General features: G+C 44.7%; 1 protein-coding gene across 1 annotated transcript in view; it reads left to right on the forward strand.

The window, feature by feature from the left end:
* Positions 1-26,096, forward strand: part of LOC139228888 (sodium channel protein 1 brain-like) — a 304,090-nt gene that overhangs the window by 98,444 nt on the left and 179,550 nt on the right. Inside the window, 4 exon segments of the mRNA XM_070860378.1 lie at positions 3,384-3,497; positions 14,768-14,820; positions 15,833-16,000; positions 22,148-22,301. Coding sequence (XP_070716479.1) covers positions 3,384-3,497; positions 14,768-14,820; positions 15,833-16,000; positions 22,148-22,301 — 489 coding nt within the window.

A 26,096-nucleotide genomic window follows, 5' to 3' on the forward strand; every position in this document is an offset into this window, starting at 1 on the left:
TTTTGTGTTTCATGTACAAGGACCACCAGATCCCTCTGTACCGCAGCATTTTGTAATCTCTCTCCATTTAAATAATAATTTGCATTTGTATTTTTCCTACCAAGGTGGATAACCTCACATTTTCCCACATTATACACCATCTGCCAAATTTTGCCCACTCACTTAGCCTATCTATAATCCCTTTGCAGATTCTTTACGTCCTCCTCACAACTTGCTTTCCCACCTATCTTTGCATCATCAGCAAATTTGGCTACATTAAACTCGGTCCCTTCATCCAAGTCATTAATATAGATTGTAAATAGTTGAGGCCCCAGCACTGATCCCTATGGCACCCCACTAGTTACAGTTTGCCAACCTGAAAATGACCTATTTATTCCGACTCTCTGTTTTAGGTTAGTTAACCAATCCATTGGCAGGACACATGCACCAACGTGTTCTCGCTCAGGCCAACATCCCCAGCATCGAAGCATTGACCACGCTCGATCAACTTCATTGGACAGGCCACATCGTCTGCATGCCCGACACGAGACTCCCAAATCAAGGGCTCTATGCGGAGCTTCAACAGGGCAAGCGAGCCCCAGGTGGGCAGAGAAAATGCTTCAAGGACACCCTCAAAGCCTCCTTAACAAAGTGCAACATCCGCACCGACACCTGGAAATCCCTGGCCCAAGACCACCTAAAGTGGAGGAAGAGCATCCGGGAGGGCGCTGAGCACCTCGAGTCCCGTCGTCGAGAACAAGCAGAAACCAACCATAGACAGCGGAAGGAGCATGCTTCAATCCATGCTCCCCAATCATCCTTTCCTTCAACCACTATCTGCCCCATCTGTGACAGAGACTGTGGGTCCCGCATTGGACTCCTCAGTCACCTCAGAACTCACTTTTAGAGTGGAAGCAAGTCATCCTTGACTCCGAGGGACTGCCTATGATGATGATGATGATCCATGATAATATATTACCTCCAACCCCGTGAGCTCTTATCTTGTGCAGTAACCTTCTATGTGGCACCTTATCGTAGAAACAGAGAAACATAGAAAATAGGTGCAGGAGTAGGCCATTCGGCCTTTGGAGCCTGCACCACCATTCAATATGATCATGGCTGATCATGCAACTTCAGTACCCCATTCCTGCTTTCTCGCCATACCCCTTGATCCCTTTAGCTGTAAGGGCCACATCTAACTCCCTTTTGAATATATCTAATGAACTGGCCTCAACAACTTTCTGTGGTAGAGAATTCCACAGGTTCACAATTCTCTGAGTGAAAAAGTTTCTCTTCATCTCGGTCCTAAATGGCTCACCCCTTATCCTTAGACTTTGACCCCATGGTTCTGGACTTCCCCAACATCGGGAACATTCTTCCTGCATCTAACCTGTACAATTCCATCAGAATTTTGTATGTTTCTATGAGATCCCCTCTCATTCTTCAAAATTCCAGTGAATATAAGCCTCTTAGCATCCTCCCCACAGCTCACATTGCCACCCAGCTTAGTGTCATCTGCAAACTTGGAGATATTACATTCAATTCCTTTATCTAAATCATTAATGTATATTGTAAATAGCTGGGGTCCCAGCACTGAACCTTGTGGTATGCCACTAGTCACTGCCTGCCATTCTGAAAAGAACCCATTTATTCCTACTCTTTGCTTCCTGTCTGCCAACCAGTTCTCTATCCACATCAATACATTACCCCCAATACTATGTGCTTTAATTTTGCACACTAATCTCTTGTGTGGGATCTTGTCAAAAGCCTTTTGAAAGTCCAAATACACCACATCCACTGGTTCTCCCTTGTCCACTCTACTAGTTACATCCTCAAAAAATTCCAGAAGATTTGTCAAGCATGATTTCCCTTTCATAAATCCATGCTGATTTGGAACGATCCTGTCACTGTTTTCCAAATGCGCTGCTATTACATCTTTAATAATTGATTCCAACATTTTCCCCACTACCGATATCAAGCTAACCAGTCTATTATTCCCTGTTTTCTCTCTCCCTCCTTTTTTAAAAAGTGGGGTTACATTAGCTACCCTCCAAACCATAGGAACTGATCCAGAGACTATAGAATGCCTTCTGGAAATCCCAACACACAACATCTACTGGTTCCTTTTTATCCACCCTGCTCGTTTCATCTTCAAAGAACTCCAGCAAATTTGTCAAACATGATTTCCCTTTCATAATACCATGCTGACTCTGCTTGACTGCATTATGATTTTCTAAATATCCTGGTACTACTTCCTTAATAACGGAATCTAGCATTTTTCCAATGACAGATATTAGGCTAACTGGTCTATAGTTTCCTGTTTTCTGTCTCCCTCCTTTCTTAAACAGGGGCATTACATTTGCGGTTTTCCAATCCGCTGGGACCTCTCCAGAATCCAGGGAATTTTGGTCGATTATAACCAATGTGTCCATTATCTCTGCAGCCACTTCTTTTAAGACCCTAGGATGCAGGCCATCAGGTCCAGGGGACTTGTCTACCTTTAGTCCCATTAGTTTGCCTAATACTTTTTCTCTAGTAATAGTGATTGTTTTAAGTTCCCCTCCCCAAATTATCAATTATTGGGATGCAATGTGTCTTCTACCGTGAAGACTGATACAAAATATATGTTCAAAGTCTCTGCCATTTCCCTGTTTCCCATTATTAATTCCCTAGTTTCATCCTCTAAGGGACCAACATTTACTTTAGCTACTCACTTCCTTTGTATATACCTGTAGAAGCTCTTACTGTCTGTTTTTATATTTCTTGCTAGTTTACTCTTATAAGCTATCTTCTCTCTCTCTTTATAATTTGTTTAGTCATCCTTTGCTGGTTTCTAATCATTTCCCAATCCTCTGGCCTTCCACTATTCTTCACAACATTGTGTGCCTTTGTTTTCAATTTGATACCATCCTTTCCTTCCTTAGTTAGCTACAGATGGTTCATCCTTCTCTCAGATGAATATATCTTTGCTGAGAGTTATGAAATATCTCCTGAAATGTTTGCCATTGTTTACTGTCTTACCCTTTAATCTATTTCCCCAGTCAACTTTAGCCAACTCTGGCCTTCATACCTTTATTTAAGTTCAGGACACTAGTTTAAGACCTAGCTTCCTCACCCTCAAACTGAATTTGAAATTCTACCATGCTATGATCACTCTTCCCAAGATGAACCTTCACCACGAGATCATTAATTAATCCAGACTCATTGCACATTACCAGATCAAAAATAGTCTGCTCACTGGAGTGCTGTGATGCCCTGGAAGCTCCTTTGAACACTGGTATCCAGAGCCATGATGACAGCAGTCTGAACTTGCATGGCACTCAGACTTTTGGTAGAAGCTCCTTGTGCTGCAATGGAAGCTGAGACATCGGCCATCAGATGCTGCATCATTGTTGGTTCCACAGGTGTGCTGATGGAGGTGATCATCATTTCCATGTTGGAAATGATGGGTTCCAAGCTCTGCGCAAAGCCCTGTGCCAAGCTGATGCTGGACTCCTCCGTGCTGCTTGACATTGAACGTAGGGTTTTCAGCAGGGTTCCCAGTGTACCAAGTATCTGGTATGTACGCGCATCAGCCTTTTTCTGTAGCCTGGCCCATCAAAGTCATCATCTGAGACCTTGGCAGCAGAGCTGGCACCTGCGCTATCCTTTCCCCCGCCCTGTCTCCTGCGCATGTGTGCCCGGTGTCTCACCACATGCACCCTCCTCTATCCTACCCTCTAAAGTACTGTCTTCTTCCTTTTTCCTCACTGGCTGGAAAGGTTTGAATTCTGGGTATCTAAAATAAAATAGGGACAGTGGTTGGGTTGTGGTGAGGGGAGAAGAGAAAGTAAGAAGTGCATGCTTACACCATCTGCAGCTTTGAATCAGAAGACATTGTGGGATGAGAAAAGGAGGATATCCCTCCAGTCCTGCCAGTGACCATGGCCTTAGTGATGCCCCTCCCCATGATGGCCAGCACTATCTCCTCCTTGGGAGTTAAAACATGCAGGTGGCTTGTCCTCCTCCAGTTCTTTACCACATCTTCTCCTGCAAGAAAGAGGGAAGTGTGTCAGTGAGTGTCCTGCAACATGTTTGGTGATGTGGTTGTCATGATGGAATAGCTGCCAGTGTATGCGAGCTGTGAGACGTGGGTGTGAGGCTTGCAATAGTGCTGTGTGTGTGGGTGAGGTAAAGCACATGTATGGCAGGGTTGAATGATTGATAGAGATTTTTAGTAGATGGGTGCAGGGGGTTGTCATGTATGTAACCTTCATGTAACTGTAACATTCATGTAACAACACTGTACACTGTATACACGAAAGTAATGCACGCCTTGACCACAGGGGATGAACTTGTGGGAGACACTCCTCACCTGGTCATCCAGGTATATAAAGGGAGGTTCCACGCAGGGTATTCACTCCTTGGTCCTGTGAATAAAAGTGTAGGGTCACAGAATGACCTTGTCTGCAGCATGTGCCTCGTGTGATTTACAGTAGTGTGTAAGGACACAACATTTGGCAACGAGAAACGGGAATCAGCGACTCACGAGAATGGCTACCAGTAGCACAGGGGAATGGTACTGTGTTGGTGAGTACTGGGACGATTTCGTTGAGAGGCTCCAGCAGAGCTTTGTCATGAAGGATTAGCTGGAGCGGCAGCGGCTGACAAGCGAAGGACGCATCTACTGACCAGCTGTGGACCTAAGACGTATGCGCTGATGAAAGACCTGCTCACACCCGAGAAGCCCATGGACAAGACCTTTGAGGAGCTCAGCAAACTGATCGGTGAGCACCTCAAACCAGCGAGCAGTATACACATGGCCCGACGCCAATTCTATACGCACCGACGTTGGGAAGGACAAACTTCGTTGCAGACCTTCGGCGCTTGGCCAGCCTCTGTAAGTTCACAGACGCCTGCAGGGGGGAGATGTTATGGGATTTCTTCATTGAGGGCATTGGTCATGCCGGGATTTTTAGGAAGCTTATTGAGACCAAGGAAGCAGCGGCGTTGAAAGCTCAAACCTTCATGGCGGGGGAGGAGGAAACCATGATCATATACGCACGCAACTCTGCTCCCAACGTGGCGATGGAGCAGGGTGTTAATATGGTAAACGCAACTCAGAATCCCACAGGCAGGCAAGGGCAATTCGACAGCAACCAGGCGGACTCTAGGGTGGGTCCTCAACAGAGACAATGGCAGGTTGAACAGACATTTATACCATCACAAGAGACAATACGTCCCGGGATGGGGCCATTGACACCCACAAACAGAGTGCTCAAGAGTAATCAAAGAGACAATCAGAGAGGAATGCCTGGTAACAGCCCTTTTGTTCACAACAATCTCAGCTCATGCTGGAGGTGCGGGGGCAGACATGCTGCGAAAACCTGCAGGTTTCAACAATTTATCTGCAGAAATTGTAACTTCAGTGGACATTTAGCCAGGATGTGCAGGAAGCCCGCAGCGAGACTGATTTACGAAGCGGATGAACCACAAGAGGGGTCTGCAAGGCAGGGTTATGCTTGGGACACAGCAATGGATGCTGAGGTTCAGTGGGTTCAGGTGGCAAACATCCACAGCTCATACACAAAGACGCCACCTATGATGATGAGAGTACTGTTAAACGGCATCCCGGTACGCATGGAGCTGGACACAGGAGCCAGCCAGTCACTTATGAGTGTCCAACAATTCGAGAAACTATGACCACTCAGAGCTAGCAGACCCAAGCTAGAACGCATTGACATGCAATTATGGACGTACACCAAAGAGATCATCCCAGTGCTAGGCAGTGCAATGTTGGTGGTTGCACATAATGGATCAGAGAACCGGCTGCCACTCTGGATTGTCCCGGGAAGTGGTCCCGTGCTTTTGGGGAGGAGCTGGCAAGCCGAGATGAACTGGAAATGGGGGATGTGCACGCCATTTCATCTGTGGAGCGAAGTTCATGCTCACAGGTCCTACAAAAGTTTGAGTCACTATTTCAACCTGGCGTCGGGACTTTCAAAGGCACCAAAGTAGTGATGCGCATCACCCCGGACGCCTCACCAGTGCACCATAAAGCCAGAGCTGTGCCGTATGTGATGCAGGAGAAAATTGAGAGTGAGTTGGACAGGTTGCTAAGAGAGGGCATAATTTCGCCCGTTGAATTCAGCGACTAGGCAAGCCCCATCGCCCCTGTTCTAAAAACGGATGGCTCGGTCAGGATCTGTGGCGACGACAAGGCCACCATCAACCAAGTGTCACTACAAGACCAATATCCGCTTCCGAGAGCGGAGGATCTTTTTGCCACGCTGGCAGGCGGCAAGCTGTTCACCAAGTTGGACCTCACTTCGGCCTACATGACCCAAGAGCTGGCCGAAGAATCCAAGCTACTAACCACCATCACCACGCACAAGGGGCTGTTTGTCGACAACAGGTGTCCGTTTGGCATTCGTTCAGCAGTCGCTATCTTTCAAAGGTACATGGAAAGCCTGCTCAAATCTATCCCTGGAACAATCGTATTTCAGGACGACATCCTTATGAGTCCGGGGATCGGAGAGGCCGATAAAGGTCGCGAGATCAGGAGTCGGGAGATGCGTCGCTGAGGCGTGAGTCCGGGAATCGGAGAGGCCTATAAAGGCTGCGAGATCAGGAGTTGGGAGGTGCGTCGCTAAGGCGTGAGTCCGGGGATCGGAGAGGCCTATAAAGGCCGCGAGATCAAGAGTCGGGAGGTGCGTCGTTGAGGCGTGAGTCCGGGAATCGGAGAGGCCTATAAAGGCCGCGAGATCAGGAGCCGGGAGGTGCGTCGTTGAGGCGTGAGTCCGGGGATCGGAGAAGCCTATAAAGGCCGCGAGATCAGGAGTCGGGAGGTGCGTCGTTGAGGCGTGAGTCCGGGGATCGGAGAGACCTATAAAGGCAGCGAGATCAGGAGTCGGGAGGTGCGTCGTTGAGGCGTGAGTCCGGGGATCGGAGAGGCCTATAAAGGCCGTGAGATCAGGAGTCGGGAGGTGCGTCGTTGAGGCGTGAGTCCAGGGATCGGAGAGGCGTGCTTGTGCAGCTGCAGGGAGAAGGCAATAAAGAAGTAGAAAGAAATCGAAAGGTGATGTCACAGCCAAGAGGGTAAGTGATTGACTGGTGATTGGTAAATAGCTTCTCTTTGTCCTTCTTTAAAAACAGAGAGACAGACTATTATCTGAATGGTGACAGATTAGGAAAAGGGAAGGTGCAACGAGACCTGGGTGTCATGGTACATCAGTCATTGAAGGTTAGCATGCAGGTACAGCAGGCAGTTAAGAAAGCAAATGGCATGTTGGCCTTCATAGCGAGGGGATTTGAATACAGGGGCAGGGAGGTGTTGCTACAGTTGTACAGGGCCTTGGTGAGGCCACACCTGGAGTATTGTGTACAGTTTTGGTCTCCTAACTTGAGGAAGGACATTCTTGCTATTGAGGGAGTGCAGCGAAGGTTCACCAGACTGATTCCCGGGATGGCGGGACTGACCTATCAAGAAAGACTGAATCAACTGGGCTTGTATTCACTGGAGTTCAGAAGAATGAGAGGGGACCTCATAGAAACGTTTAAAATTCTGACGGGTTTAGACAGGTTAGATGCAGGAAGAATGTTCCCAATGTTGGGGAAGTCCAGAACCAGGGGTCACAGTCTGAGGATAAGGGGTAAGCCATTTAGGACCGAGATGAGGAGAAACTTCTTCACCCAGAGAGTGGTGAACCTGTGGAATTCTCTACCACAGAAAGTAGTTGAGGCCAATTCACTAAATATATTCAAAAGGGAGTTAGATGAAGTCCTTACTACTCGGGGGATCAAGGGTTATGGCGAGAAAGCAGGAAGGGGGTACTGAAGTTTCATGTTCAGCCATGAACTCATTGAATGGCGGTGCAGGCTAGAAGGGCTGAATGGCCTGCTCCTGCACCTATTTTCTATGTTTCTATGTTTCTATGTTTATCAGTAAGTAACCTTTAGCATTGTTGTTGCCAAATTAAGTTTATCCAAGGGTTAAGTCATGGCAGGAGAGCTCGGACACGTGTTATGCTTCTCCTGTACCATGTGGGAAGTCAGGGATGCTTCCGGTTTCCCTGACGACTACGTGTGCGGGAAGTGTATCCGCCTCCAGCTCTTGACGAACCGCATTGCGGCACTGGAGCTGTGGGTGGATTTACTCTGGAGCATACACGATGCGGAGAATGACGTGAATAGCACGTTTCGTGAGTTGGTCTCACCGCAGGTAAAGGGCACACAGCCAGATAGTAAATGGGTGACCAACAGGAAGAGCAGTGCAAGGAAGGTAGTGCAGAGGTCCCCTGCGGTCATCCCCCTGTAAAACAGATACACCGCTTTGGGTACTGTTGAGGGGGATGACTCATCAGGGGAGAGCAGCAGCAGCCAAGTTCATGGCACCGTGGGTGGCTCTGCTGCACAGGAAGGGAGGAAAAAGAGTGGGAGAGCTATAGTGATAGGGAATTCAATTGTAAGGGGAATAGATAGACGTTTCTGCGGCCGCAACCAAGACTCCAGGATGGTATGTTGCCTCCCTGGTGCAAGGGTCAAGGATGTCTCGGAGCAGGTGCAGGACATTCTGAAAAGGGAGGGTGAACAGCCAGTTGTTGTGGTGCACATTGGTACAAACGATATAGGTAAAAAACGGGATGAGGTCCTACGAGACGAATTTAGGGAGCTAGGAGCTAAATTAAAAAGTAGGACTTCAAAAGTTGTAATCTCGGGATTGCTACCAGTGCCACATGCTAGTCAGAATAGGAATCGCAGGATAGCTCAGATGAATACGTGGCTTGAGCAGTGGTGCAGAAGGGAGGGATTCAAATTCCTGGGGAATTGGAACCGGTTCCGGGGGAGGTGGGACCAGTACAAACCGGACGGTCTGCACCTCGGCAGGACCGGAACCAATGTCCTAGGGTGAGTGTTTGCTAGTGCTGTGGGGGAGGAGTTAAACTAATAAGGCAGGGGGATGGGAACCTATGCAGGGAGGCAGAGGGAAACAAGAGGGAGACAGAGGCAAAAGATAGAAAGTAGAATAGTAAAAGTGGAGGGCAGAGAATCCCAAGGCAAAAAACAAAGAGGGCGACATTACAGCAAAATTCCAAAGGGGCAAGGTGTGTTAAAAAGACAAGCCTGAAGGCTCTGTGCCTCAATGCGAGGAGTATTCGGAATAAGGTGGACGAATTAACTGCGCAGATAGCAGTTAATGGATATGATGTAATTGGCATCACAGAGACATGGCTCCAGGGTGACCAATGCTGTGAACTCAACATCCAGGGGAATTCAACATTTAGGAAGGATAGACAGAGAGGAAAAGGAGGCGGGGTGGCGTTGCTGGTTAAAGAGGAAATTAATGCAATAGTAAGGAAAGACATTGGCTTGTATGATGTGGAATCGGTATGGGTGGAGCTGCGGAATACCAAAGGGCAGAAAGCGCTGGTGGGAGTTGTGGACAGGCCACCAAACAGTAGTAGTGAGTTTGGGGATAGCATCAAACAAGAAATAAGGGATGTGTGCAATAAAGGTACAGCAGTTATCATGGGCGACTTTAATTTACATATAGACTGGGCTAACCAAACTGGCAGCAATGCAGTGGAGGAGGATTTCCTGGAGTGTTTTAGGGATGGTTTTCTTGACCAATATGTCGAGGAAGCAACTAGAGAGCTGGCCATCCTAGACTGGGTGATGTGTAATGAGAAGGGATTAATTAGAAATCTTGTTGTGCGAGGCCCCTTGGGGAAGAGTGACCATAATATGGTCGAATTCTTTATTAAGATGGAGAGTGACACAGTTAATTCAGAAACTAGGGTCCTAAGGAAAGCTAACTTCGACGGCATGAGGTGCGAATTGGCTAGAATAGACCGACAAATGTTACTTAAAGGGTTGACGGTGTATAGGCAGTGGCAAACATTTATAGATCACATGGATGAACTTCAACAGTTGTTCATCCCTGTCTGGAGTAAAAATAAAATAGGGAAGATGGCTCAACCGTGGCTAACAAGGGAAATTAAGGATAGTGTTAGATCCAAGGAAGAGGCATATAAATTGGCCAGAAAAAGCAGCAAACCTGAGGACTGGGAGAAATTTAGAATTCAGCAGAGGAGGACAAAGGGTTTAATTAAGAGGGGGAAAATAGAGTACGAAAGGAAGCTTGCCGGGAACATAAAAACTGACTGCAAAAGCTTCTATAGATATGTGAAGAGAAAAAGATTAGTGAAGACGAACATAAGTTCCTTGCAGTCGGACTCAGGTGAATTAATAATAGGGAACAAAGAAATGGCAGACCAACTGAACAAATACTTTGGTTCTGTCTTCACAAAAGAAGACACAAATGACCTTCTGGGTGTACTAGGGGACCGAGGGTCGAGTGAGAAGGAGGAACTAACGGACATCCTTATTAGGCGGAGAATTGTGTTCGGCAAATTGATGGGATTGAAGGCCGATAAATCCCCGGGGCCTGATTGTCTGCATCCCAGAGTACTTAAGGAGGTGGCCCTAGAAATAGTGGATGCATTGGTGATCATTTTCCAACAGTCTATCAACTCTGGATCAGTTCCTATGGACTGGAGGGTAGCAAATGTAACACCACTTTTTAAAAAAAGGAGGGAGAGAGAAAACAGGTAATTATAGATCGGTTAACCTGATATCAGTAGTGGGGAAAATGTTGGAGTCAATTATTGAGGATGAAATAGCAGCGCATTTGGAGAGCAGTGACAGGATCGGTCCAAGTCAGCATGGATTTGTGAAAGGGAAATCATGCTTGACAAATCTTCTGGAATTTTTTGAGGATGTAACTAGTAGAGTAGACAAGGGAGAACCAGTGGATGTGGTGTATTTGGACTTTCAAAAGGCATTTGACAAGGTCCCACATAAGAGATTGGTGTGCAAAATCAAAGCACATGATATTGGGGGTAATGTACTGGCGTGGATAGAGATTTGGTTGGCAGACAGGAAGCAGAGAGTCGGGATAAACGGGTCCTTTTCGGAATGGGAGGCAGTGACTAGTGGAGTGCCACAGGGCTCAGTGCTGGGACCCCAGCTCTTTACATTATATATTAATGATTTGGATGAAGGAATTGAATGTAATATCTCCAAGTTTGCAGATGACACTAAACTAGGTGGTGGTGTGAGCTGTGAGGAGGATGCTAAGAGGCTGCAGGGTAATTTGGACAGGTTGGGTGAGTGGGCAAATGCATGACAGATGTAGTATAATGTGGATAAATGTGAGGTTATCCACTTTGGGGCAGAAACACGAGGGCCTAATATTATCTGAATGGTGGCAGATTAGGAAAAGGGGAGGTGCAACGAGACCTGGGTGTCATGGTTCATCAGTCATTGAAAGTTGGCATGCAGGTGCAGCAGGTAATGAAGAAGGCAAATGGCATGTAGGCCTTCATAGCTAGGGGATTTGAGTATAGGAGCAGGGAGATCTTACTGCAATTGTACAGGGCCTTGGTGAGGCCTCACCTGGAATATTGTGTTCAGTTTCGGTCTCCTAATCTGAGGAAGGATGTTCTTGCTATTGAGGGACTGCAGCGAAGGTTACACCAGACTGATTCTAGGGATGGTTGGACTGACATATGAGGAGAGACTGGATCAACTGGGCCTTTATACACTGGAGTTTAGAAGGATGAGAGGGGATCTCATAGAAACGTATAAGATTCTGACGGGACGGGACAGGCTAGATGCGGGAAGAATGTTCCCGATGTTGGTGAAATCCAGAACCAGGGGACACAGTCTTAGAATAAGGGGTAGGCCATTTAGGACTGAGATGAGGAGGAACTTTTTCACTCAGAGAGTTGTAAACCTGTGGAATTCCCTACCGCAGTGAGTCGTTGATGCCAGTTCATTGGATATATTCAAGAGGGAGTTAGATAAAGCCCTGACGGCTAAAGGGATCAAGGGGTATGGAGAGAAAGCGGGAAAGGGATACTGAGGTGAATGATCAGCCATGATCATATTGAATGGCGGTGTAGGCACGAAGGCCGAATAGCCTAATCTTGCACCTATTTTCTATGTTTCTATGTTTCTATCACGGGTCGAGACACCGAGGAACACCTCCACAACCTGGAGGAGGTGCTACACCAACTGGACCGGGTAGGCCTGCGACTAAAGAAGTCCAATTATGTGTTTTTGGCCCCTGAGGTCGAGTTTTTGGGTAGAAGGTTTGTCGCAGACGGGATCAGGTCTACCGAATCCAAACCGCAAGCGATCCATCGCACGCCCAGGCCCGGCAACACATCGGAGTTGCGTTCATTTCTGGGACTATTGAACTATTTCGGGAACTTTCTGCCGAACTTAAGCACATTGTTGGAGCCGCTACACGTGTTCCTGCATAAGGGTTGCGATTGGTTTTGGGGGGACTGTCAGGAACGGGCTTTCAATCGGGCGCGGAACCTGCTTTGTTCTAACAAGCTGTTGACCCTGTACAACCCCTGTAAGAAATTGGTTTTGACATGTGATGCATCATCCTATGGGATTGGGTGCAGCAGAGTAATGATGAGGGCCAACTCCAACCTGTGGCTTATGCTTCCAGGTCGCTCTCCCAAGCAGAAAGGGGATATGGGATGGTTGAAAAGGAAGCACTTGCGGGATGAAAAAGATGCACAAGTACCTTTTTGGCAGAATGTTCGAGTTAGAAACGGACCACAAGCCGTTAGCATCCCTGTTGTCTGACATCAAAGCTGTCAATGCCAATGCGTCAGCTCGCATACAGCGATGGGCTCTCACACTGGCTGCTTATGACTACACCATACGGCACCGGCCAGACACCGAAAATTGCGCTGACGCGCTCAGCAGGCTTCCACTGGCCACCACCGAGGGGGCAGCGGAGCAAAGCGCTGAGATGGTCATGGCTGTCAATGCTTTTGACAGCGCAGGCTCCCCCATCGCAGCCTGCCAGATCAAAATCTGGACCAACAGAGATCCCCTCCTATCCCTGATTAAGAAATGTGTCCTGACTGGGGATTGGGCGCCTGCACACGGAGCATGCCCCGAAGAGGTCAGACCATTTCACAGACAATGGATGAACTCTCCATCCAAGCCGACTACCTACTATGGGGCAGCCGTGTATTCATGCCCCAGAAGGAAAGGGAAGCATTCATCAGGGAACTCCACAGCAAGCACCCAGGCATTGTGCTAATGAAGGCCATTGCCCGGTCACACGTATGGTGGCAGGGAATTGACTCAGACCTGGAACACTGTGTTCGTAGGTGCACGACGTGTGCCCAGCTGGGCAATGCCCCCAGGGAGGTCCCACTCAGCCTGTGACCCTGGCCCACCAAGCCATGGTCACATATTCATGTCGACTACGCAGGTCCGTTCATGGCGAAAATGTTCCTCATTGTCGTTGATGAGTACTCGAAATGGATCGAGTGCATCATATTGAATTCGTGCACGACATCCACCACAGTGGAGAGTCTGCGTGCGGTCTTTGCGACCCACGGCTTGCCGGACACCCTGGTTAGCGACAACGGCCCGTGCTTCACTAGCTATGAATTTCGGGAGTTCATGTCGGGTAATGTCATCAAACATGTCAGGACAGCACCGTTCAAGTCGGCTTCCAATGGCCAGGCGGAACATGCGGTCCAAATCTTAAAATAGGGCATGCTCCGGATTCAAGGACCCTCCATTCAATGCCGCCTATCGTGCTTCCTGCTGGCCTACAGGTCCTGACCGCATTCGCTCACGGGAGTCCCGCCAGCGGAACTACTCATGAAACGTACACTTAAAACTCGGCTGTCCCTCATTCATCCAGTCCTGTCAGACATTGTTGAGGGCAAGCGCCAGTCCCAAAATGAGTGCCATGACCACAACGCCAAGGGGAGATGTATAGAAATCGATGACCCTGTATTTGTTCTTAATCGCGCTTTGGGGCCCAAGTGGCTTGAGGGAACTGTAATTGGTAAAGAGGGCAATAGGGTCATAGTGGTCAGACTTAACAATGGACAGATATACCGCAAGCATCTGGACCAAGTAAAAAAAAGGTTCAGCATGGACACTGAGGAACCTGAGGAAAATCATGAGATGCTGCCCACACCACTGCCAGTGAATGAGCAACAAGAACCTTCAGCAGCATGCACAGTCCCTGCGGCCAGCCCGGACGAGCCAGAATCATCACAGGTGACAAAGACGCATGCCAAGGCTCAACAACCAGAGCCCCAACTGCGGCGCTCCACGAAAGACTCAATCTTTGACCCAAAGACGTTGGGGGGAGGTGATGTCATGCATGTATCCTTCATGTAACTGTAACCTTCATCTAACAACACTGTACACTGTATACACCTAAGTAATGCACACCTTGACCACAGGGGGTGAACTTGTGGGAGACACTCCTCACCTGGTCATCCAGGTATATAAAGGGAGGTCCCATGCAGGGTCATCACTCTTTGGTCCTGTGAATCAAAGTGTAGCGTCACAGAGTGACCTTGTCTGCAGAATGTGCCTCGTGTGATTTACAGTCTTGTGTAAGGACACAACAGGGGTGTAGTGAATTGAGTAGTGGATGAGGCTAGTGGTGCAGTTAGTAGGATATGGCATTTGAAAATAAACTCAACAGATCTTGATAACTCGTGAGAGATCATTAAACTTCTCCTTGCACTACATCCAGATTCTTGCAGCTATACTCCTGGGGTTGAACTCTGCTTATCTCTTTCCACTGCCTCCTGAGCATGTGTCTGTAGTGCCTCCTGCTCCTCTGAGGATTTCTTTTTTTATTTATTCATGGGATGTGGGCATTGCTGGCAAAGCCAGCATTTATTCCCCATCTCTAATTGCCCTTGAGAAGATGGTGGTAAGCCGCCTTCTTGAACCGCTGTAGTCCGTGTGGTGCAGGGCATCTTTCCTCCGTTCAAGTTCTTCCATGAAGAAAACGTTGGTGTACACTCTCTACCATAGTCAGCCATTGTTGAATCTTCCACAGCACACTTTTGAAAATATTCCCAGCACTTATTCCAGACACAATGCACCCCGCTTTAAGAGGTGCAGGTTGGTTTTAAGTAACACTAGACATTCACGATATCGTGATCTTTGCTGATGCTTGCAGCCAATGAACAACGTGGGGAGCAGTAGCTGCACACAGCAATCATTTAAAACAGCAAGCAGCACAAATTTGATGTCCTGTCTGCATCGCAGTGGACGGGCATAGTTTAATCACTCATCGCGATCCCAGGGACCGTGTTCAAGGGTTATCCAATTTAACCCGCATGGATTTTTGAGTGGCCAAAGGAGCATTCATGCTCCTCCTGGCCCGACTAAAATATTTTTTCTAATTACCTGCCAGCAGCAGTCCATTTGAGGACGACTGGTTAGGCCGCTCAACACCTGATACTAAGGGGTGAGGGTGCGTGCTGCATGCTCCATCTGTTGGTACCTAAAAATTGCATTGGGGTTTTATGTATGTCATAGTATTCTGATTTTCTTTCTGTACCTGGCCAGAACCTTTTAGGACCCTATACAAGATGGTGGCATGTGATTGGGAACGTAATTGGGGAGGTAAAGTTGTTGCTGCAATTTTGAAGCCAGAACTATCCTATTTATGCTGGATGGTGTGAGTTAAAATTGACCCCCTTGTTGTAATATGGAAAAATCTTTAGAAATGTAAATTATTTTTATTAACTAATGCCAAGATGGTTCGTCTCTCAATGGGGGTGTCATTTCTATTGCATTTTGAAAGCTGAGCATTGACATGCAACATGCATGACATGCCCCAGGCAAGTTTTCAGTTCACTGAAAGCTATGAACATCCTTGAGTATTTATTTAAGCAGAATCAGATGAAGCAAGAAAATAAATTTAATGTTATCAAATGTTATTTCTTATTCTTGTCACACTGTGAAACTTCCCAAAATTGTGTGTTTTATATGTATTGCTTTCTTTTAAAAACAGCTTAGAGTCTTCAAACTAGCAAAGAACTGGAAAACGCTAAACATATTGATCAACATCATATTCAAATCATTGAAAGAGATGGGAAATCTGACACTTATAGTCATCATCGTCATTTATATATTCACTGTAATAGGAATGCAGCTTGTTGGGCATGATTATGAAAATAAAGTAAGTATGTTACAAAATCTTACTTCTTTTCGTTGTTTGTGAAACTAGGCAATCAGTTTGATTCTGACCATATCAATATATCTATTCCATTTTTACATGCTACAAATTTATCCAAGCTTTAACTAAAAATGGATCCTAATAATATGATTTTGAAGCAAATAGTATTGGAAGTAGAGAGAGCTTCTTAATTATAATACTTAATGAACGTAGAGCAGATTTTCAAACCAGTAGCCAGTCACTTCTGGTGAGAGGCAGCTCACAACATAATCTTAGCCTATTTGTAGCAATCTTCATTAAAACAAATTAAAATCATAACTGAGAAATTACTGTAAATGATATTAGCAGATGAATGCTTAACATGCTTGTATGTTTACTGTTGTAAATAGAGACTTTAACCTGTTTATTTTAAATGAGTTAACCCCTCCAGTAAAATAGAGGATGGAGCAATGTTACAGAAACGTACTATATTTTTATCCACTAGTATTACCAAGAGTAATTCCCAGACTAATAACAATTGTTAACAGAATACAGAGTGGAAAACAGCAATGGCTCTATATTTTCCATAAGTGATAAGCACATTCATAACTCGTTTTGAGGCTTAAACACACAAGATATATCAAATCTTTCTCACTCATGGAATAAGATGAGTATTCCACTGTTCCCCACTCTGCACCTTTTATTCATCTGCTTTATTTTATGTCAGTCCATGTTTTTTATCTCACATTATGTTACATTATAGGAGGCATTTGATGGCAATAAAATACCAAGATGGAATTTCAGAGGCTTTTACAATTCCTTTATAATGGTGTTTCGAATTTTATGTGGGGAATGGATAGAACCATTATATGACTGTATGCGCTGCTCAAAGATGTACTTTTGTCTCCCACTGTTCTTGCTAACATACATAGCTGGAAACTTTCTGGTAAGATCACATTATGTGTGGCCTCAGACTATATCAAATCTATTGTTTCGTTGCATGATATTCTTAAGACATTAGTATTTTTAAGAGGAATGCAAAATATATATTTTCAATATAGTGAACTAACTACAACTAATTATAGATCAGATTTTTAAATGCTAATATATGGTATGGTATTGTGCAAGAATGATAAGTATACCATTCTTTAGCATTTATTAATCTGATCCACAGTCAGCTACACCTATATTTCTATATTGACAATGCACAATTTGCATTGCATAGGTTTTGAAATAAGAACATAAGAAATAGGAACAGGAGTAGGCCATACGGCCGCTCGAGCCTGCTCCTCCATTCAATAAGATCATGGCTAAGCTGATCATGGACTCAGCTCCACTTCCCCGCCCGCTCCCCATAACCCCTCATCCCCTTATTGTTTAAGAAACTGTCTATTTCTGTCTTAAATTTATTTAATGTCCCAGCTTCTACAGCTCTCTGAGGCAGCGAATTCCACAGATTCACAACCCTCTGAGAGAAGAAATTTCTCCTCATCTAAGTTCTAAATGGGCGGCACCTTATTCTAAGATCATGCCCTCTAGTTCTAGTCTCCCCTATCAGTGGAAGCATCCTCTCTGCATCCACCTTGTCAAGCCCCCTCATAATCTTATACTTTTCGATAAGCTCACCTCTCATTCTTCTAAATTCCAATAAGTAGAGGCCCAACCTACTCAACCTTTCCTCGTAAGTCAACCCCTCATCCCCGGAATCAACCTAGTGAACCTTCTCTGAACTGCTTCCAAAGCAAGCATATCCTTTCGTAAATATGGAAACCAAAACTGCACGCAGTATTCCAGGTGTGGCCTCACCAATACCTGTACAACTGTAACAAGACTTCCCTGCTTTTATACTCCATCCCCTTTGCAATAAAGGCCAAGATTCCATTGGCCTTCCTGATCACTTGCTATACCTGCATACTATCCTTCTGTATTTCATGCACAAATATCCCCAGGTCCCGCTGTACTGCACACTTTGCAATCTTTCTCTATTTGAAAAATAACTTGCTCTTTGATTTTTTTCTGCCAAACTGCATGACCTCACACTTTCCAACATTATACTCCATCTGCAAAATTTTTTCCCACTCACTTAGCCTGTCTATGTACTTTTGCAGCTTTTTTATGTCCTCCTCACACATTGCTTTTCCTCCCATCTTTGTATCATCAGCAAACTTGGTTAGTTACACTCACTCCCTTCTTCCAAATAAGAAGCCTATACAATCAGCCTATTATGATCCATTGTCTGAGAAAGTCTTGCATCCAGCACAGCAGCTGTACTTTGTTGTGGCTCGAGAAACACAGAGAGCTTGTCCACTAACATTGTGCAGGACATCAAGAACACCATTCTACATTGTCAGATTGAGAGCATCACAACGTGGCTAAAGCCAGCATTATGACTATAGAAGAGGCTCCTGTGATAGAGATGTTTCTCAGTCACTATCATTTCCATGAGGCTTGATGTATTAGTAGTTGTTATTAAGGGGGCTAGTTTTAACTTTTATTGTCGGGCAAAAAAGAGGCGACAGAGAGTCGGCAGCCCGTTTTACACCTCTCCCGATTTCCTCAGAGATCACTCATTTTGAAGAAATTTGGCACGGTGTAAAACAGGCTGCCGATTCGCTATCACCAGTCTTTCATCCAGTGACAAAAGTTAAAATTACTCCCCCTGTACAGCTGATTTCTTCCTTTGCATAATGTGAAGCAAAATTGTAACCCTTTTAAATAGAATGGATTTACACATAAGCACACAGAGGAAATCTTTCTCTACATTTACCAATAACCACTAGTTTCTTGGAGAGGTGCTTTGTGAATCCAAATGCTATGTCAGTACTAGTTACATTTCTGGAGAAAAATGTTTTCAAAAATGTATGTTTTTAAATGTACGTGAAGGGAAAAAGATTAGTGAAGACAAATGTAGGTCCCTTGCAGTCAGAATCAGGTGAATTTATAATGGGGAACAAAGAAATGGCAGACCAACAGAGCAAATACTTTGGTTCTGTCTTCACTAAGGAAGACGCAAATAACCTTCCAGAATTACTAGGGGACCGAGGGTCTAGCGTGAAGGAAGAACTGAAGGAAATCCTTATTAGTCAGGAAATTGTGTTACGGAAATTGATGGGATTGAAGGCCGATAAATCCCCAGGGTCTGATAGTCTGCAGCCCAGAGTACTTAAGGAAGTGGCCCTAGAAATAATGAATGCATTGGTGATCATTTTCCAACATTCTATAGACTCTGGATCAGTTCCTATGGATTGGAGGGTAGTTAATGTAAACCCACTTTTTAAAAAAGGAGGGAGAGAGAAAACAGGGAATTATAGACCGGTTAGCCTGACATCGGTAGTGGGGAAAATGTTGGAATCAATTATTAAAGATGTAATAGCAGCGCATTTGGAAAGAAGTGACGAGATCGGTCCAAGTCAGCATGGATTTATGAAAGAAAAATCATGCTTGACAAATCTTCTAGAATTTTTTGAGGATCTAACTAGTAGAGTGGACAAGGGAGAACCAGTGGATTAGGTGTATTTGGACTTTCAAAAGACTTTTGACAAGGTCCCACACAAGAGATTAGTGTGCAAAATTAAAGCACATGGTATTGGGGGTAATGTATTGACGTGGATAGAGAACTGGTTGGCAGACAGGAAGCAAAGAGTAGGAATAAACAGGTCCTTTTCAGAATGGCAGGCAGTGACTAGCGGGGTACAACAAGGTTCAGTGCTGGGACCCCAGCTATTTACAATATACATTAATAATTTAGATGAAGGAATTGAATGTAATATCTCCAAGTTTGCAGATGACACTAAGCTGGGTGGTGGTGTGAGCTGTGAGGAGGATGCGAAGAGGCTGCAGGGTGACTTGGACAGGTTAGGTGAGTGGGCAAATGCATGGCAGATGCAATATAATGTAGATAAATGTGAGATTATCCACTTTGGTGGCAAAAACAAGAAGGCAGAATATTTTCTGAATGGTAACAGATTAGGAAAAGGGGAGGTGCAACGAAATCTGGATGTCAAGGTACATCAGTCATTGAAAGTTGGCATGCAGGTACAGCATGTGGTGAAGAAGGCAAATGGCATGTTGGCCTTCATAGCGAAAGGATTTGCGTATAGGAGCAGGGAGGTCTTACTGCAGTTGTACAAGGCCTTGGTGAGGCCACACCTTGAATATTGTGTACAGTTTTGGTCTCCTAATCTGAGGAAGGACATTCTTGCTATTGAGAGAGTGCAGCGAAGGTTCACCAGACTAATTCCTGGGATGGCAGGACTGACATATGAAGAAAGACTGGAATGACTAGGCTTATATTCACTGGAATTTCGAAGAATAAGAGGGGATCTCATAGAAACATATAAAATTCTGACGGGATTGGACAGGTTAGATGAAGGAAGAATGTTTCCAATGTTGGGGAAGCCCAGAACCATGGATCACAGTCTAAGGATTTAGGACCAAGATGAGGAGAAACTTCTTCACTCAGAGAATTGTGAACCTGTGGAATTCTCTACCACAGAAAAGTTGGAGGCCAGTTTGTTAGATGTTTTCAAAAGGGAGTTAGATGTGGCCCTTATGGCTAAAGGGATCAAGGGGTATGGAAAGAAAGCAGGAATGGGGTACTGAAGTTGCATGATCAGCCATGATCATATTGAATGGCGGTGCAGGCTCGAAGGGCCGAATGGCCTACTCCTGCCCTATTTTCTATGTTTCTATGTTTCTATGAAAGATGTGTCAAACTTGTGTCTCATCTTAATTCAGCAGACTGAGTTTTACACTTTAATTGACTTTTAACTGCCGATTTTAACCCTGCCCTGTTATATTGGGCTGTGGCACTTACCCGCACCGATCCCGCTGTCTTCCCACAGGTTCAGATCTTAATCTGCTGCCCAACATCCCGCTCCACCAGCTGCTACTTCCCCCCGGTATCGGGTGGGAGACTGTTAAAATCTCCCGGACCTCCTGCTGCCAGATTCCGGATGGTTTTCCATCTGCCTCAGCCCTCATCCCTCCCACCAGCTGCCGTCCCGAGGCAGGGGCTTTCGTACCTCAACTTGAAGTCTGAGCATTTGGTTTCTGTTTTGGGAGTTTTTTCCATACCTCTTACTCTAGATTTTTTGGCCGTACTATTTTAGATCACCCTTATAGGTAAATCCCTCATTCCTATGCCTTTAAGGACATCTTCACTAAACTTAATATCTAGGTAAGCTTTCAGTAATGTGCCCAGGCCAATGAACAGAACAATTTTCTGTTAATTATTTTAGCTACTGAAAATATCCTGGAGAATCCATAGGATCTGCCCCCTTTCTTCGATAAGCAGTAGAGCAACCTGTTTTAGGTTTAAACTATTAAGCAAAATTATTTGATAAAAAATGAACACATGATTAAGTAATAGTAATGTATTTACAGTAGAAAGTCTTCTATCTAGCTCCTTGAAAGAAAAGCAATTAAAGATCACAATCTTTGTGTCAGTGTTTACTCAGTAGAACTTGGAATGGACTATCAGATTTGAACAGCTACAGCTCCTTAAATATCCCTGAAAACAGTTACCAGTTTTCCTGGATTTGAATATCTGTCAATCAAATTCAAAAATAACCAGCTACACATAATTGAACAAATCACATAGTCTATATTTGTTCAAAAGTAGCTGAGCTCCTCCCTCAAGCTGTGTAGACAACTGACAAAACTCACACCATTGTATTAAGACTACATTCTGACTCCTAACATCTAGTGACTGAATTTAAGGAATCTCAACAAGACAGGACATCTCTATTTTGTCACAGTCTCCATGAGTTAAATATTATTTTATTTGTTGTATATCTCTTTCATTAAGATTCCCTTGTACCATTCACTTTATGAAAGGGTAGCCACGCAACAGATAACACCATTAGGAGGTGCACAAGTGTGGCCTAGGATAAATTTGCTGCATATTTTCTCTCCATTGGGCAGTGCTTCTGACAATCCAGCTGAGGCAGAACACAAGATAAAGGATATTATTGCCATTAACCTGTTTATTGAATGTAACTGGTAGGAAAGCAGGAAGGCAGATTAACTGAAATCAAGGCCACCATATTTTCAGCTGTTCTTTTTAAACTGTGTCTTGCCTAAATCATTATTAAGACATATTGTTGAATATTATTTTAATAATTTTAACCACTAATAATGATTTTAAATTTCCTCTATTCTATTCTGCAGGTGTTAAACTTGTTCTTGGCTCTTCTTCTCAATTTCTTTTCTGGGGATACATTAACTGCAAATGCAAAGGAAGAAAAGGCGTCTCCATATAAAGATTATATCAAGAGCTTTCTACTTTTGTTAACATGCCGAAAACCAAATAAGCCATTTTTGGGTAAAATACAACCAGATGAGAAAAAGGATACCTCAGAAGCGGGCGGTGTTCATCATTCTAATGAAGTCCCTTTATCAGCCTGCAATACGAGACACCATATGAGTAAGAGTCTAAGAGCTTTGTAAATCAGCATTTCAGCACAAATCTTTTTACTTTTAATCAGCTTCCCTGGTGTAGTGGAAGTATTGCAAATATATTTTACATTTATTTATTATACAATACAATTGCTTAGAAATTACTGTTGGTGCTATTAGTGAACACATTTTTAATTTGTATGCATTCCTTTCTTCACTAATTCAACAGCGATATTAATTACTACCGCGTTGAAATAACAGAGGAATGTCTTACAAATGTAGCCAATGAAATCACCCATAATCATTTCTAGCCTAATGATTCTACCTAATAGTTTCACATTTGGTATTTTTTCTAATATATCCTAATATACTTCTAGTAGGCTTTGAAGATACCACTGAGGACTATATGACTGTTGTTATAGCAAAAAATTAAAATTTTCAATTCATAGAATCATAGAATGATACAGCACTGGAGACCATTCAGCCCATTGTGCCTGTGCCAGCTCTTTGGTAGAGCTATCCAATTAGTCTTTCTCCGTAGCCCTGTAAATTTTTTCACTTCAAATATTTATCCAATTCCCTTTTGAAAGTTACTATTGAATCTTCTTTCACAACGCTTTCCGTGTATTCCAGATCACAACAACTCGCTGTGTAAAAAAAATGTTTCCTCATGTCGCCTCTGGTTGTTTTGCCAATCACCTTCAATCTGTTTCCTCTTGTTGCCGCCCCTTCTGTTTATCCTATATACTCTCATACTGACTGTGGCAAGGTACTCATCATCATAGGCGGTCCATCGAACGAGGATGACTTGCTTCCACACCAAAAGGGATGAGTTCACAGATACTTCAATGGAGGACCCAATATTCCAGTCCTGAACTCCAGGGGTGTAAGATGCCAGTGCGTGGATTTTTTTAACGTGTGGTGACCGTTGCACATCAGCCACCACACGGGCTTGACAGAGTTAGGCCTTTATCTAGTGGCAAGGGTTAACCAGGACGACTGGAGGCCTGTTCTGCTGCAAGGACCTAGTGCGCACACAAATCGCAGTGTGGGCTGGCCCATGCTGCCCCTGGGCCCTCGGCTCTTCTGGGTCCCGTACCCTCATTTGCCGCACCTCCGTTACGACCTTCCCGTTCCTCCACTGTGCCTGGGCCCTACCAATGTTCCAGTCCACGCTCTAACCGGCAACCTGGGCCTTGATGACATCACCCAGTCGCCCACCTCAAAGTCGTTGCACACTTGGGGCGACTCGCGCTGGAAGCTGTGGTGGCATACTCCCGACCTGAGGTGGTGTCCTCTTGCAGGTCGGGGTGGCCCACGATGTTGCAGGGGCTACTGGGTTAGAGATACTAACATAACTTCAGCAGTCCAGTCTTATACATACTGTTAGTGACAGCATCTGCAATTTGCTATTTAAAGATTGTTATAATACTCAGTTTTAAAATGAATGTTAGCATTTAAAGCAACCATTTGAATAATGTCAAAGAATAAGTTAATAAAATAATGTGATACATTATTACTTGTCAAAAAGTGATGATTTATGCAGGTTGGTTAGAAATTAACATTTTCCTATAACTCTGTACACTCCATCCTGATATACTAGTTAATTAATTAATGATAGTAGCTAGATAACTTGTGAATATATAGCCAGAATGGAGAATAGTTAAGGAAGCTTTGCTTAGAAATTAAACAACAAAAAATTTAACATAGAAATTACACCACTGGCATTTGCATGCAGTCAATTATTAAAAATTATTGATATCAAATATTTTGACTGGAATAATGTGACAAAGTCTGAATATTGTCAGGGATTATCTCACATATTGGTCTTGATTTTAAAACCCTACCCCATTCCGGACGGGAGCAGGGTGGGGATTAAAATACCGGAATCAAGCAAACCGAGCCCAACCTGCCGCATTCCCAGGCAATTCATGCGCTGGATGAAGCTCCCACTAAAACTAGGCGAGGGACTATTTAGCATGCAAAAGTGGCGGCCCAATGATGTCGTTGGCACAGCGACTTATTTTTAACCTCAACAGGGTGAGTCCTGTGCTGTCTGCTGCCACGAGCAGCAATACTGCCCAGAAGAGATCCAGGTAAGTTTCAGAACTTTGTTCCTTCCCAGCCCCTGCAATTGTTGCCTCAGCCTTCCTTCCCAGCAGCCCCATCAACTTGTGTCAGCTGTGGCTCAGTTGGTAGCACCCTCGCATCTGAATCAGAAGGTTGTAGGTTCAAGTCTTAGTCCAGGAACTTGGGCAAATAAGTCTCGGCTGACACTCCAGTGCAATACTAAGGAAGTGCTGCACTGTCAGAGGTGCTGTCTTTCAGATGAGATGTTAAACCTTGGCTGCTCTCTCAAGAGGACTTAAAAGATCCTTTGGCACTATTTCAAAGAAGAGTCGGGGAGTTATCCCCAGTATACTGGCCAATATTTATCCCTCAATCAACCTAACAAAGTGGCCATTATCACATTGCTGTTTGTGGGAGCTTGCTGTGTGCAAATTGGCTGCCACATTGGCCACATTTCCCAATTTACAACAGTGACTACATTCCAATAAGTACTTAATCGGCTGTAAAGTAGACATCTAGTGATTATGAAAGGCGCTATATAAACACAATTCTTTCTTTCTTTCATCACAGTCTCATCCTTCCTTCCCAGCCCCACCCCGGACGCCGTCTCATCCTTCCATCCCAGTTCTCCCCCCATGTCGCAGTCCCGGCCTTATTCCACCCATCCCAGTCGCAGCCTTAGCCTTCCTTGCCTGCCCTCCCACTGGCTAGACAGTCAATCTGGCTGATGGGAGTCTGCACAGAATTATTTAAATGAGGCCCTGCCGTTACGATTGGCAGGACCTCCACTTCCACGCTATAATATATGTACTTGTGACCTGTGAGTATGCTCACAGGTTTATACATTACACACACCTTGCCTGATTCTTTGCCCACTACCAGACTTCCATGCACCTTCCCCTCCTCCCCATTAATATCGAGGTCTGAATATAATTTAATTCCCCTCAAAAATCAGTACATACACATTACAGCAAATCTGAATCGATTTTTTAGTGCGATGAATTGAAAAGCTTCATTCAACATTCAGCTCGCCAGCTGTATGTAAATGAAGCCCAGGCTTCAAAATGGCTTGGGTCTCCTGGCCGTAATAATGGACAGCCAACAGTCCTGCTCTGCCGACCAAACATTCATTGTGCCCTTCTAGTAAAAATCGTCCTCGTTGTACCCACCAAGAATACCACCTGCAGCAACTGTCCAATGTTCATTCCCTTTGATTGGGATATCTTGAAGTTTCCACTTGGTGCCTCCCAATAATTACATGGCAAAGATTGAGGGCTCAAGTATAGGGGAGTAACAGACAGAAAACTTACAACCAAACTTTCCATGTTACAGAGTGTTGGATCTCCTATCCATTGTAATCCACATCTCCTTCTGTAATTGTTATTTTGTACCTATTATCCTCGTAGTGGTATTATCAAAATCTATTGTAAAATTTGGTAATCGTGTGGAAGTTAGACCATCTTCAGAGCTGCAGTCGCCTTATACTGGATTGTTCTTTTAATCCCCTCTTTTGTGAGCACATTTCCAGTGCTGAGAGCAGTGCAGGATGACTTCCACTGCTATTGGTGCAATACAATAATAATGTATTGCCATTTTAAAGTGAAAGAGGTTGTCAGTGCTAACAGTTTCACTAAGTGGAAGTTATTAAGAC

This window comes from Pristiophorus japonicus, chromosome 2 (assembly GCF_044704955.1).
Source record: "Pristiophorus japonicus isolate sPriJap1 chromosome 2, sPriJap1.hap1, whole genome shotgun sequence".
Lineage (NCBI taxonomy): Eukaryota > Metazoa > Chordata > Chondrichthyes > Pristiophoridae > Pristiophorus > Pristiophorus japonicus.